The 15357-nt window shown below is 48.4% G+C and overlaps 1 protein-coding gene across 1 annotated transcript in view; it reads left to right on the top strand.

Annotated features, from left to right (window-relative positions):
- The window catches only part of PEBP4 (phosphatidylethanolamine binding protein 4), a 209383-nt gene that overhangs the window by 590 nt on the left and 193436 nt on the right, over window positions 1–15357 (top strand). The window contains exons 2-3 of the mRNA XM_048828990.2: window positions 5061–5206; window positions 7547–7679. Coding sequence (XP_048684947.1) covers window positions 5061–5206; window positions 7547–7679 — 279 coding nt within the window. The remainder of the gene's footprint in view (window positions 1–5060; window positions 5207–7546; window positions 7680–15357) is intronic.

The following is a 15357-nucleotide window of genomic DNA, read 5'->3' as shown; positions in this document are numbered from 1 at the left end:
GCAAAACCCCTCAGTGTAGACCAAGTGCCGCTGTCCAAGCTCCTGGTGCTGGCTGACCCAGACTGGGTGCTGTGGGGTGGATCCCAATGTGAGTAGACCCTGCAGTAAATGTTACAGTGGATGCCTAGGAGGATGCTAAGAACTCTTTTGTGACCAGTTACAATAAAGGGACTGAATCTACCAGGAACCGGGTTCTAAGCCATTGAGCAAGTGGGGCAAACTTAGGGAAGTTCTCAAGGTGTCACCACTGCCGACATTCTGAAATGAGTTGGAGAAGATGTCAGCAAGACGGATGGAAGGCTGGGCCTGCAGAAGGCAGAGCACGGAACTGGATGACTCAAGTGTTCCTTGCGAGAGCATGCACAATCCAAGTTCTCAAGGCCACGTGAGTGTCCCCTGGACATATCTCAAGTGGGTATTGGCAACATTGTGGGTTGCCTTGATTAGGTTTCTCCATCTCTCAAAGGAAGAGACCTATCAAAACGGGGAATTTCTCTCTGCAGTGGGAAAGGTGAAATGTACACTGCCAGCTATCTTGCTCACCTCAAGTAACACAGAGATTTGGTGGCTCGCAGCCACGTAGCAAACAGCGCGAAGTCATGCGTTTCGTGCTGTGGGGCTAGAATTTCCCTTGATCAGCACATGCAGCTCCCGCTGACCTCATTAGTCATTCCACCAGTTATACTGGGTAACAAGGAGCTCTTGAGATTAACTCCTGGATTACAGTAGAGGATGAGAATGTAAAGCCTGGCTGTGCAGTTGTTGGTCATGCAAGCAGGCACCTTGATTTCTGTGGGAAAATAATTACTCACCTGAATTGGTGTTTGCAGGATCAGGGCTCTAATTATAGGGCTTGCCCATCCCTGAACGTGGGAACGCTGTGCGATTATTTGGATGGCTCCCATTACATTCCTGGTTCCTCTTCTGTTGGTGAACATGGCATTCTCGCTTGCCCGTGCTCTCTCTGCATGCCTGTAACTATTATGTTATGATGGCTCATGTGTTGTAATACATATAAGCAAAAACACTGTCAGCTGGGATTGACACCGCCAGAATCAATTAGCCAGCCGTCTTTATTGCGTGGTGCACCCTACAAATAAATGTCTCAAGACTGGATCCTTCCCGCTTAACTTGGAGGCAGTCGCTAGGGGATGTAGTAATGCAGAGATTCACTCTTCTGGTTCTTTCTAGACATGCACCCTCTGAAAATTAAGGTGGGGGCCCCAGAGTTTGCCAGTCTAAGAACGTATGCCAAAAGCCTTCTCACAACCTACTGAGATGGGAATAGGGTTTGCTCAAACCTGGGCGAGTTTAGGATTTATATAAATGGGGATCTGGGATTGTCTAGAACAGGGATTCTCAAACTGGGGGTTGGGACCCCTCAGGTGGTCAGGAGGTTATTAGATGAGGGGTCATGAGCGGTCAGCCTCCACCTCAAACCCTGCTTTGCCTTCAGCATTTATAATGGTGTTATTTAAAAATGTGTTTTTAAATTTATTTATAAAGGGGTGTTGTACTCAGAGGCTTGCTATGTGAAAGGGGTCACCAGTACAAAAGTTTGAGAACCGCTGGTCTAGCAACTAGAACAAAGGAACTTCAATCCAGGATTTGCCGAGAGCGGGGTCTCTCAGAGCTGTGGGACAGGGCGTTGAGATTCCTGGGTTCTATTCCTGCTCTCCCACTTGTTACACTGCCTTGGATCTGTATCTTAACCTCTTCATCTTTCCGTTTCTCGGAACATAACCCCTTTCTCCATGCTCCCACCCAGGAGGTAGGTAAGTGTTTGTTTGTAAAGCGCTATTGGATCCTCTCATGAAAAGCCCTATAGAAGGGGTAGCATGTAAAATACGAGGTGCATATTGAACTGGGGGACACCACGTACAAAATGACTGGTCACCCCAGACTGGTCTCTCACTCTAGGAATTAGCAGCTGCCCTTTTCCTCTTGGCTGTTTTGCCTCTCCTCACATATATTCTCTCTCTCTCCCATCCCTGGCTTCCAGTCTCGCCCTCTGCTCTCCTACTGAAGAAACCATCTCCATAGCAACCTAAAATGTACCCTCCCTGCTTCCTCAGCTGGAGATAGAGGACAACTCCCTCTAATGTCAAGATCTTCCCAGAAGGAAGCCTATCCACTAACCCTCATTGAATACTCCGTGCCCTCCCCTTACCCCACACACAAGAGAACAGGGAGCCAGAATCGGAACCTGTCTCTAACTGTCAAGTCTGAGATGACTGACCGTTGCAAAACCCGTTCGGCTTCAGCTCCTGATTCCCTACTCCTCTCATTTTCCCTCCCTGGCACCTGCTAACTGTCACTCTGGCCGGGCACGAGGAATGACTGAGGGTTACAAAGTCCAGCCCACTGCAGTGTTTATCTGCCTGCTTGAGGCAGATCAGTTCCCTGCTCCAGCCTGGCCTGATTCTTCTGCTCCAGGTAAACTGCAGAGATTTGGGGGGTGGGCTATGACCTGCTTCAGGAGAGGGGGCTTTGGAAGGGCTATCTCCTCTCCCTGTTTGCTCCCTAATTCTTCAGGAGTAACCAAGAGAGGCAGAAACCCCCTAGTTAGGTGCTCCAGAGAAGGGGAAAGACATGTAAGGAAGGCCAACAGGAAAGATAGACTCATGCTTAATGCGCTTAAGTGGGACTTGTATCCAACTCCTGCTTGGCCTTGGGCAAGTCACTTAATCTCAGTCCTCAGTTGCCAGTCATCTGCTTGGCTGTTGTATCCATTGCAGGCTCTTGGGCGGGGACAGTCTCTTACTGCCTGTATGTACGACACCTAGCTCAATGGGGCCCTGTTCTCTGGTGGGGCCTGTACGGGTGCATCTACGTTGCAAAAGAAGACCCAGGTTGGCCTGGGTCGGCTGACTTGGGATGGGGGGGCTATACATTTGCAGCATAGATGCTCAGGCCTGAGCCCGGGCTTTGAGACCTTCCCCCCAGGCTCCAGCCCAAGCCCAAACATTTACACTACCGTTTTATAGCCCCAGCCCGAGTCGGCTGGCCCCAGCTCTGAGACCAGTGGGGTTTTTTATCGCTGTGGGGTTTTTTATGGCAGCGTAAATATACCCAAAGCGTCCTACCACATAAAAATCCATAGTTCTCCTGGAATAAGCACTTCGACCCCTTCTTGATTTACAAATTTTGAATAATGATACGGCTCCACTGAAGGCTTAAAGGTGTCCCAACCCCTCTGGTGGGGGACGGGCTCTGCCTAGTAACTGGAGGGAATCCACTTCGAGAGGCTGTTGTGGAACCGCTTGAAGTGAATTAGTGTGTGATTGTCGAGAATGGGAGCCCCAGCTGTAACATCTTCCTGGCTTCATAGCTTATAAAGGCAGCGTGTGGTCATCTAATCTGACTTGCCTAGCACAGGTCAGAGGAATTCCTTGAACTAATTCTTGTTTGAACTAGAGCAGAGATCTTAGTGTGGGGGGGAACCTCCAACCTTGATTTAAAAATATGCAGAACGAATTCCTGTTTGTTTCCTAGGTCTCTATACTGTGCTCCTGGCTGAGGCTCCAAAGCCCCTTCTCACTCAGTGATGAGCTGGGGGCGGTAGGAGCTGGCTAGCTGCGTTGTCCATGGAAACTGTTCTCTGTAGTTAAGTGCACTCATTTGAACTTCTTGGGTGAAATGAGGCCGTGTTTCATGCAAACCTCCCTCTTCTTCCCCCACACTGCGAAGCTGTGCTTCAGTGTGTTACAAAAAGCAGCAGGGAACTCGAATCACTACTCAGAAGAGAGAAACCTTGGTTTAACCCTGGCTAGTACCGCAGAGAAAGGATGTCTGCTTTGATCACTGACTAGCCAACAGGGTGTTGTCCCTCAGGACGCGCGCTCTCTGAGCAGTCCACTCTAAGACGCGGTACATATGGATGGGGACTAGGCACTACTGTAGTCCAAACAATACTCTGGAGGCCTGGGTATGCTAGGCACTGTATGTGCATAGTGAGAGGATTCCTGCCCTCAAAAGCTTGCAGTCTAAAAGGATAAAACAAAGGAGGGGTGCAGGGGAGGCAGAAACAGAGCCAGGCTTGTACTTCGGGGAATCAAATCCAGGTCTCCTAACTCCCAGTACAACATGGGCCAGTAGATGGGATGGTGGATCAGAAGGGAGACCAGAAGACTATGTCTTCTCTTTCTGGGGTTTTCTGGGTTCAGCCCAAAACCCCATCCGCTCCAACTGCGTGTGGGTTGGAGCTGCAGTATTTATTCAAAATGCAAGAACTGCCGTGCTAGGTCAGACCAATGGTCTGTCTAGCCCAGGATCCTGTCTCCGGCAGAGGCCAGTACCAGAGCTTCAGGGCAGTGTAGCAGGCTGCGTCCATGACTGTGTTCAGGAAAATATTGGTAGATCCATTGCTATAGCTGCATGATGCTGGAAGAAAGGACGACAAGACCTGGGGGAAGAGAGAGGGAGTATGGCCTGGGGGGCATGGCGGAGTAGTGGGTACACTTGAAATTGAGTTTGCATCAGGTACAGCAAGGGAAAGCCACTCGCCGTCCTCTCCCTCCTGAGTACCCAAAGCCAACCGCGGAAGTGCAGCTGATTGAATTTTTTTCTGAGGTCTGCTCAGTTGCCTGTTCTACAAGGTAGCAATGGGGCCCTCCGAGGAGCAAGGCCTTCCTAAGGGTGAGCAGCAGATAGCCTGGCAGGAGTCCTGCCTTCCCTGGCGCTGTCTGTCATTAGTAAATGCAATTACCCTCTGACATAAGGGAGATTTAAAAGATGTGGAATTGGCAGAGGCAAAAGTGATTGTAAGAATGGCTTTACTTTGTCTGCAGCTTATCTCCAGGACTAGAGAACGAGCAGGGCTAAGAGATGCAGTGGAAACGCTCACACTGCCAGTGAAATAGCAAGGTAGCTGCAAACAGTCTTGCTGAAAGGGAGATGAGGTGCGTTCTCTGGTGGAGGGCTAGCTCTTCAGGAAGCCGCTGTACTGCGCTCGGTGCCAAAGGGAGCCTGCGTGTGGGAGGAGAGGCCTTGCTGAGAAGGTCTGGGTTGCTGCTTTGCCAGTAGGAAGCTCTAACCTGATGTCCCTTGGTCCCTGACAGGTCAGGATGAAGCTGCTGGCTGCTGTGGTGCTGGTTGCAGGCCTGGTTGGCGTCGCTGCCTGGGGAAGTGAGGCCTTCGCAGGGGATGAACAGATGGGCACCTGCGTCTTTGAGAAGCTGACCGGACAGGACTACAAGTTCTGCAGGTGAGCAGCTTCCACTTGTTGCTGTGCTCGGACATGCCAGTGCCCTGAAACACCATGTATCTGGGGGCCCTGTGGAGGAGCAGCCTGCAGGTCCCAACATGCTCAGGAATGTAGGACTTGCCATTCCAGATTGACCTGATAAGCCAGGTGTCCTCTGGCGGCCAGCTGTAGGCTAAGCTCATACGTCAAAGAAGGTAGTTCCCCATGCAGTGGGTCTCCATGTGTAATCCTGCACGCAAAGGAAGGGAAAGGACAGTGACCCTTCCTGACCCTTGTGGTAAACTAATGGTGCCCTGAAGCATGAAATCTGATTTCCCTTCTCTTTCGGTCTGCAGTTACAAATGCTATTGGTCGTAATGTTATCCAGGTCCTTCGTAAATCTAGTGTAGTGAATTCGAGCCTTCACTGCATGGCAGGGCAAAGCTAAATTCCTTGTCTGTCTGCTCTGATGCTGACCTTAAGTTCTGACCAAGATAAAGTACAGGCCACTGGGACTTCTAGTCTTTGTGTTATTTTATGCAAGGTTGGTCCTTGCATCCTCACCTGGTCACGTCTGAGTCATTCCTTGACCTGTACAATACAGTCAATTGTAACTTTATTTTGTATAGCCTGTCCCGCAAAATGCTTCACTGCCTCAAAGATGAAGATAAATAATAGCTAGAGCAGGCTTAACCCCCCCCCCCAAACATGTTTTTCTTGTGGGGTTTTTCACATTGTTTTCTAAAGAGCTTTTTTGCAGAGATTTTTGTTTTGAGGAAAGGCTATTTTTTTTAAAAAAAAGAATAGCCAGGGTAGGGGAGAGACCTTAGAAGTTGAAAAGTGAGCATACCAAGAGATGACTTGAGCTGAGCTTTGAAAGGGGGAGAATGCAGGAAAGCTACTTTTACGGGCCTTGGGAGCAAAAGGGAAGGCATCAAGGTTGTGGGGAAGTAACCCACCTTATGCCTCCTTCTAACAGCTGCTCCACTGGAGAATAATAGGCCACTAATGTTACCAGCTAACAATGGTGCCCCTTCGCTCAGGTTGTAGGAGATCTGTGGTTTTGGTGCTGAAGGGCTGTGGCTCAAATTCTGTTGAGGATTTGTGTGGGGTGTTGGACACAGAAGCCCAGCTAGGAGGCTGGTAGTAGACAAGAAGGGACAGTGCATATGTCTTTCCTTTTTATTTTTAACGGTATTACTAAGGACTTTTGCATAAAAAATAGCATTTCCATTTTTCCAAGGTGAACTGAAATGCTCTTTTTAAAATAAGCAACTTAAACCAAGCTCCCAAATTATTAAAGTCAGTGTAGACTTAACCTTGCTACTTAGTAGTATATTTTATCCCATCTCTGATTTCCTCCCACGTGTCACAAACAAGAACATCTTGCTTTGAACTCTCCACCTCTCCTGCCCTATGTGCACAATCGTTCCTGTCTTGTGCATATATTGTGGATTCACTTAGCTTCTCCCTTGGCTGGAGGATTTAACTGCTCCTCTAACAAGGTTCATGTCAGCTCCAGCTAATCTTTAGGGCAGCCCGAAGCCATGCCATCTCCTTTCTGTTGATCTGCAGCCTGCATAAAGGCATGACCTGTAGTTCTGATTATAGTGCAGTTTGTTGTAGGCCCATGACAATGGGCAGTTCCTCTGTAGTGTTACATGACGTGATAAGGAAAAATGATTCAGAAGTCTGCCTTGGGTATTTATGTGGCCCTTGGAACTGTAGCATCAGAGTGCCCCCTGATGATGGTGCATTTTTAGCACCGTTTTACAGATGGGGAAAAGAACTGGGGCACAGAGAGATGAAGTGACTTGCCCAAGGTCACACAGGAGGCTTGTGGCAGAGCAGGGAATTGAATTGGGGACTCCCAAGTCCCAGACTAAAACCTTAATCGCTGGGCAAAGGAGAAGGGAAGCATGCCCCAGCCAGGGGGACTCCAATTGCATCTCTTGCTTTTGTGCACCTTTGGGAAATAAACCACAACGGAATCTAGCACAATGTTATGACACTTCAATGATCTGCTTCTAACGACAGGTGGGCTGGAATTTCCCAGTTAGGGTGGGCAGGTACAATAGGTGCTAACGATGTGCCAAAAGGTCTCTGAAGATCACAAATGGCCAAGCGCTGGGTTTTACATCTCAGATCCCAGCTCAGTAAAGCACTTCCATTGTGCTCTGAGAGATGAACCACTAAGGGAAGGCTCAAGGGGGCTGAGAATTCACCTTCCTTTCAGTATCATGGGGCCCTGGTTTAAGGACTTCAGAAAATAAGAGCTGATTCGCTTCCCCACAAAAGCAGCCCTACACACCACAGTCTCACCCAAGTGTTTCTCTCCTCCTGCCCTTTATTCCTTTCCAGAGGGGACTTGGAGGTTTTCTACCCAGAGCTGGGAGATGTTGGCTGCACGTACATCCCCAAGTGCAATCAGTACCGGAAACGGATCAGCAAGGAATGGCGCAGCCCAACGATTGTGTATCCACAGGCTGACAAGGTAAAGCCTCAATCAAGTCCCTTCTGTGTAGTTGAACTGGGCCATATCGAACAATCTGTGGGCTTTTGTCTAGGTATTTGGATTGTGGATTAAATGTGGACAAATCTCTCACGTGATCTTGAATCAGTTTGCCTTAAACGGGAGGCATTTATTAGAGAAAATAGCTACCACTTATAGATAGGCACCAACAGGCTTCCACACAGCTCAGGCTCCGGCCTTGTTTCCCAAGGACCATACCCCTGCCTGGAACTCCACACTGTCCACAGACTGTAGTGTCTGAATAATACACTGCAAGGAAGCGCATAGTTAGGAGACCGTGTCCTCTGGGAATCAGGGAACAGGAATTCAATCGTCCCGTTCTCTTAAAGGACAAGAGCTGTCTTTACACTGGGGAGCCTAATTTCGTTGTGAAATACTCAACCACATACCTCTAGAACCTGAAGTTTTTCACTGACCCCCCTCAGCAGATGGGATTGTAGCTAGTAATCTGTGCTCTGCATAAAACATGCTCCCAGGGAGGGAGCTAAGTGGTTGGTGTTGAGCCCAGACAGAGCGTTAAACTTGGGCGCTCTGCGGGGGCTGCTTGTGTTGTGGAAGAAAACCAGCTCTTGCTTCAGCCAAGCATCAAAGTGCAGCTGAGATGCATTGAGTGAAACAGGAGATTCAGATTCTGGGTGGGACTTTAAAAAAAAAAAAAATTAAAAATTCCTCATTGGTCTCTGTCTGCGTCTGTTGTCTTCAGTGGAAAAAGCCTCCACTGGCCGCATTGGGAGCGGAGGTGGACCAACAGCTGAACATATACCCAATGGACTTGGCCCTGGCATCTTCATAAAAGTGCAATTCTAGGGCTGTTGGACATAAACGTCAGATCAAATGTAACCAGAGCTTCTTTTCTGTAACTTTTTAAATTCACGGACACTAAACACGGACTGCAGCTCGGCTTGCTGCTGCTTGGTTTCCAAATTCCGGAGCTCTTCGGGTCAGATTTCACTTGTATTGATTTTTGAAGATAACTGCTCAGCTGGCTTTTCTGCCCAGTTATTTCGTGGATGGCTGAAGCAATTTAATGTCTGACTTTCTGATTGTTGTGGAAATATAACGGGGAGTGCTTGCGAAAAACCTCACGGTCTGTCTGCACTTCAACCATGTGAGCTCTCTTTAGAGCTCAGGTCTGGTTTTTTTTGTTTTTTTTTTTTGTTTTTGTTTTACAAACATGATTTTAAAGCAAATTTTCTTGCCTGTGTTACTAGTGGCCTCTTGGATTATTAAATCTGACCCCTTAAACAATTTTCTTTTTATTTCTGGAGCTGCTCACTACTTGTATTCCACTGCTGATGGATAACTAAACTAGACTGATAAGCAGGGTGAAGTAATATCTTTTACTGGGCCAACTTCTGTTGACCAAAAGAGACAAGCTTACACATAGCTCTTCTGAAAAAACAAGGAAACAAAACCCCCTTTGGGCTGGTCAGTTCCACTTTGGAATCTAGTTGGTGTCCCTTCCTGACTCTCCTGAACTAGTTCAAAGCTGCAGGATTTTGGTTGCAAACCAATTATCTGGCAGATCTCAAAGTTCTCTGTTTGTTTGGATTAAAGTAGAAATGAACTTGCAAATAACTGTCTTTGGCTTGGTTTTGCAAAACTTTTTTTCCCCAAAACCTTAGTTTGGGAGCTATATTACTGGACCGTGTCCCTGACACTGTTCGTGTGCACTGTCTTGTAAAGGCAATGTTTGGTCTGACACCACAGGCTGAACAGCCAGAGTGAACTGTGTAATATGGCAACGGGTGGGGTATTGTAGTAGTGCGTAGCTGCAGATTTTTTGTAACTTGTGCAAACCGGACTGTCACACAGTCTTGTAGCTTTATTAGCTATGGGGGCGCCATGTAAAAATTGCGCCTCCAAGCATTTGTATAAAGAAAAGGAGGACTTGTGGCACCTTAGAGACTAACCAATTTATTTGAGCATGAGCTTTCATGAGCTACAGCTCACTTCATCGGATGCATCTGTATGTGCATTAGCGAATGACCTCTCCTGCCCATCTCTGCACTGCATTGGTCAGGCGGTAGGAGGCGTCGATCAGATTCAAAGACTAGCTCTTATTTCTAAACGACACAGCTTGGTGTAGCTGCCCCGGGATCTTTCCCCAGGCTCCTGTGTCCTGTCAAGGGGCACTTGGAGTGGCTGTACTGCAGTAGCAAGGGCTTTGGAAGAAGTGACTCTGAGCTGAAGTTGACCCAGTCCCCAAACCACCTAGGCCTAGGTGAATGCGCCGCACGGAGCATAAGCCAGTTTTCAGGGAGAGATGGAAGGGAGTAGTTGTTCCGTACCAACAGCAGCCCCTGCTGGCCCTGCAGGAAGCATACAGGTGTGTCTTGGCTCAGGCTGGCTCCAGACAAGGAGGAGAGGGGCTGGTGGTATCTGAAAGGGAACAGGAGGGAGGAAGGTTTAGGGGCGAGGTTTGTTCTTGAGACCCATTTCTAGAATCAATTACTCGACATCTCCTTTAACCCAGTCAATGTCTGGCTCTTGTCGGAGGCTCTCTACCAGCAGCAATCTGCCTGAGAGCCTCCTCTTCAGTCCCTATGGCAATCACGAACCAGCCTGGGTGTCGAGCGACAGCACATCCTACTACCTTGCGGGGGCATCGCAGCTTGGGGTCCATGCTCAGTCCATCGCTCCAGGACTGGGAGTGCTCTGGAACTCAGTGAGGGAGCACCTGGTGTTGTCATGGATGCATGGAGTGGCACTGATGGCATCCGGAGTGAGAGCTACCCAAACCGCCGTCTGACGGAAGATCACTGTGAGGAGAGCCATTGGCTGTCTGGAAAAATGCTGAATGCCTCTGGGCTTGGGCACTGGCGCTGGCAGGATGGGATAGGTAGGGGAAGGGAGAATGGAGAGGAAACCTATTCACCCCACTGTGAGTTCCTGGGATGGAGACCCTTGTCTAGGAAAGGGATTCACTGGCTGCTACGCTTGGCAAGCTAGAGGGTGTGAAGCAGGAAGCCCCTGTGGGTGGGCACTGGGCAGTGAGAGATCGTGGTTGTCAGCAACGTTGTGCATCATGACAGCTCTTGACCCCACAAAGAGGGGAAACAAGTAACTAAACATGACCCAGCAGTAAATTCCCTCTCCTCCTCTAGTTCTTTCCCACCTGTCTGTTTCGTAACCCAGCTGGTTAACCAAGCCTGCTTGGGGAATAAGCTACTTGTAGCATGGTAGCGACCCCTATTGGGCAATGGATAGAAGCCAAGCTTTTGCTTCGAGTGACACTTGTACTGTGGTGGCCGGATGCAGCTGTACAGGAACAAACCCTGAAGGCTTCATGACAAACTCAAAGGGTGGGCTGGGTTCAGCCAACCTGACCCAGCGCAGGAGCAGGGGGAACCAAGATCTGAATCTCTCTCTAATGTTTGGGAGTTTGAAATCTGATCCTGGATCCAAATGTTTGCAAATGGGCCCGATCATTACATTTGGGCCCAAGTCTGAATTTTGTGTCTTGCTCCCATCTCTGCTTTTGAACCACTTGGAGGACTGTCACCAAACAAAGCTTGATGGGTTTAATCCCAGACCTGGGAAACTTTGTGGTGAACCTGAATCTTGGGTGGACTCTGAAGTGAATCCAAACCGAATGTTTCCCTGGGCCTGCCTGGGGGTATCCCTACCCTCCAAGAGGGAAGGGTCTCACAGCCTGGGCTCCAGCCCAAGCCCAGATGTCTGCCATTACATTGCCATTTTATGGCCCCCTCAGCCCTAAGTCCGCAAGCCCAAGTGAGCTGGCACAGACCAGCTGCAGCGGTGGTTTTATCACAATGTAGACGTACCGAGAATGCCTTCCCGATTCTCTTCCATTGGCTCTTTAAACTGGACTCCTCAATTAGCCAGAATTCTTTAGGACCAACCAGCAGCAATAGCTTCACGGGCTCAGTCTCTTGGTATTTCCGTTCTCTGGCCGGGGAAACTAAAAGCTGGGCCCTGCTGAATGGGCCAAAGCAAAGTCAGCCAGGAACCTGGGGGGCTATTCAGAGTGGTCCAGGAGCAGTGGGATTTGATTACCCTCTTCGTGGCCTGGGGCTGGTCAGACTTGAAGTAAGATACCATCCCTCTGCCAAGGAGATTGCAGCCTAAGGAAGACACCGACCACATGCTGCTCACTGGGCAAAGGCTCTTGTCGTTATTCCTTGGGCATTGTCGCTGAAAGGCTTTCAAGAAAAAAGGCATCTTGAGGAGGGATTGGAATGAAGAGAGGCAGTTCCAGGCATGAGTAGGAGCAGAGAGGAGACACAAAGGTGCGATGCAGGCTGCTGGCTAGTTACGCAGCTAGGAGATTGAGCTTCGCTTCCTATCTAGCCATAAAGGAGAAATAAACAGCTGAACGTCACCAGAGCACGACCGTCACTGTAAGCCAGCGTGTTAAGCCTGGTGTTTTTCCTGCTGCAGCATGTATGTTGCAAACCAGTAAATAACCTTGGGACAAAAAGAAAAGGAGTACTTGTGGCACCTTAGAGACTAACCAATTTATTTGAGCATGAGCTTTCGTGAGCTACAGCTCACTTCATCAGATGCATACCGTGGAAACTGTAGCAGACTTTATATATACACAGAGAATATGAAACAATACCTCCTCCCACCCCACTGTCCTGCTGGTAATAGCTTATCTAAAGTGATCATCAGGTGGGCCATTTCCAGCACAAATCCAGGTTTTCTCACCCTCCACCCCCCCACACAAATTCACTCTCCTGCTGGTGCTAGCCCATCCAAAGTGACAACTCTTTACGTAATCAAGTCGGGCTATTTCCTGCACAAATCCAGGTTTTCTCACATCCCCCCCACCCCCATACACACACAAACTCACTCTCCTGCTGGTAATAGCTCATCCAAACTGACCACTCTCCAAGTTTAAATCCAAGTTAAACCAGAACATCTGGGGGGGGGGGGGGGTAGAAAAAAACAAGAGGAAACAGGCTACCTTGCATAATGACTTAGCCACTCCCAGTCTCTATTTAAGCCTAAATTAATAGTATCCAATTTGCAAATGAATTCCAATTCAGCAGTTTCTCGCTGGAGTCTGGATTTGAAGTTTTTTTTGTTTTAAGATAGCGACCTTCATGTCTGTGATTGCGTGACCAGAGAGATTGAAGTGTTCTCCGACTGGTTTATGAATGTTATAATTCTTGACATCTGATTTGTGTCCATTTATTCTTTTACGTAGAGACTGTCCAGTTTGACCAATGTACACGGCAGAGGGGCATTGCTGGCACATGATGGCATATATCACATTGGTGGATGTGCAGGTGAACGAGCCTCTGATAGTGTGGCTGATGTTATTAGGCCCTGTGATGGTGTCCCCTGAATAGATATGTGGGCACAATTGGCAACGGGCTTTGTTGCAAGGATAAGTTCCTGGGTTAGTGGTTCTGTTGTGTGGTATGTGGTTGTTGGTGAGTATTTGCTTCAGGTTGCGGGGCTGTCTGTAGGCAAGGACTGGCCTGTCTCCCAAGACTTGTGAGAGTGTTGGGTCATCCTTTAGGACAGGTTGTAGATCCTTGATGATGCGCTGGAGAGGTTTTAGTTGGGAGCTGAAGGTGACGGCTAGTGGTGTTCTGTTGTTTTCTTTGTTGGGCCTGTCCTGTAGTAGGTGACTTCTGGGAACTCTTCTGGCTCTATCAATCTGTTTCTTTACTTCTGCAGGTGGGTATTGTAGTTGTAAGAAAGCTTGACAGAGATCTTGTAGGTGTTTGTCTCTGTCTGAGGGGTTGGAGCAAATGCGGTTGTATCGCAGAGCTTGGCTGTAGACGATGGATCGTGTGGTGTGGTCAGGGTGAAAGCTGGAGGCATGTAGGTAGGAATAGCGGTCAGTAGGTTTCCGGTATAGGGTGGTGTTTATGTGACCATTGTTTATTAGCACTGTAGTGTCCAGGAAGTGGATCTCTTGTGTGGACTGGACCAGGCTGAGGTTGATGGTGGGATGGAAATTGTTGAAATCATGGTGGAATTCCTCAAGGGCTTCTTTTCCATGGGTCCAGATGATGAAGATGTCATCAATATAGCGCAAGTAGAGTAGGGGCTTTAGGGGACGAGAGCTGAGGAAGCGTTGTTCTAAATCAGCCATAAAAATGTTGGCATACTGTGGGGCCATGCGGGTACCCATAGCAGTGCCGCTGATCTGAAGGTATACATTGTCCCCAAATGTGAAATAGTTATGGGTAAGGACAAAGTCACAAAGTTCAGCCACCAGGTTAGCCGTGACATTATCGGGGATAGTGTTCTTGACGTCTTGTAGTCCATCTTTGTGTGGAATGTTGGTGTAGAGGGCTTCTACATCCATAGTAGCCAGGATGGTGTTATCAGGAAGATCACCGATGGATTGAAGTTTCCTCAGGAAGTCAGTGGTGTCTCGAAGGTAGCTGGGAGTGCTGGTAGCGTAGGGCCTGAGGAGGGAGTCTACATAGCCAGACAATCCTGCTGTCAGGGTGCCAATGCCTGAGATGATGGGGCGCCCAGGATTTCCAGGTTTATGGATCTTGGGTAGTAGATAGAATATCCCAGGTCGGGGTTCCAGGGGTGTGTCTGTGCGGATTTGATCTTGTGCTTTTTCAGGAAGTTTCTTGAGCAAATGCTGTAGTTGCTTTTGGTAACTCTCAGTGGGATCATAGGGTAATGGCTTGTAGAAAGTGGTGTTGGAGAGCTGCCTAGCAGCCTCTTGTTCATATTCCGACCTATTCATGATGACAACAGCACCTCCTTTGTCAGCCTTTTTGATTATGATGTCAGAGTTGTTTCTGAGGCTGTGGATGGCATTGCGTTCCGCATGGCTGAGGTTATGGGGCAAGTGATGCTGCTTTTCCACAATTTCAGCGCGTGCACGTCGGCGGAAGCACTCTATGTAGAAGTCCAGTCTGCTGTTTCGACCTTCAGGAGGAGTCCATCTAGAATCCCTCTTTCTGTAGTGTTGGTAGGGAGACCTCTGTGGATTAGTATGTTGTTCAGAGGTATTTTGGAAATATTCCTTGAGTCGGAGACGTCGAAAATAAGATTCTAGGTCACCACAGAACTGTATCATGTTCGTGGGGGTGGAGGGGCAGAAGGAGAGGCCCCGAGATAGAACAGCTGCTTCTGCTGGGCTGAGAGTATAGTTGGATAGGTTAACAATATTGCTAGGTGGGTTGAGGGAACCATTGCTGTGGCCCCTTGTAGCATGTAGTAGTTTAGAAAGTTTAGTGTCCTTTTTCTTTTGTAGAGAAGCAAAGTGTGCGTTGTAAATGGCTTGTCTAGTTTTAGTAAAATCCAGCCACGAGGAAGTTTGTGTGGAAGGTTGTTTTTTTATGAGAGTATCCATTTTTGAGAGCTCATTCTTAATCTTTCCCTGTTTGCTGTAGAGGATGTTGATCAGGTGATTCCGCAGTTTCTTTGAGAGCGTGTGGCACAAGCTGTCAGCATAGTCTGTGTGGTATGTAGATTGTAATGGATTTTTTACCTTCAGTCCTTTTGGTACGATGTCCATCTGTTTGCATTTGGAAAGGAAGATGATGTCTGTCTGTATCTGTACAAGTTTTTTCATGCAGTTGATAACATCAGCCACACTATCAGAGGCTCGTTCACCTGCACATCCACCAATGTGATATATGCCATCATGTGCCAGCAATGCCGCTCTGCCATGTACATTGGTCAAACT

The sequence above is a fragment of the Caretta caretta genome, chromosome 26 (assembly GCF_965140235.1).
Source record: "Caretta caretta isolate rCarCar2 chromosome 26, rCarCar1.hap1, whole genome shotgun sequence".
Classification (NCBI taxonomy): Eukaryota; Metazoa; Chordata; order Testudines; family Cheloniidae; genus Caretta; species Caretta caretta.
This window is presented reverse-complemented; position numbering and strand designations above follow the sequence as displayed.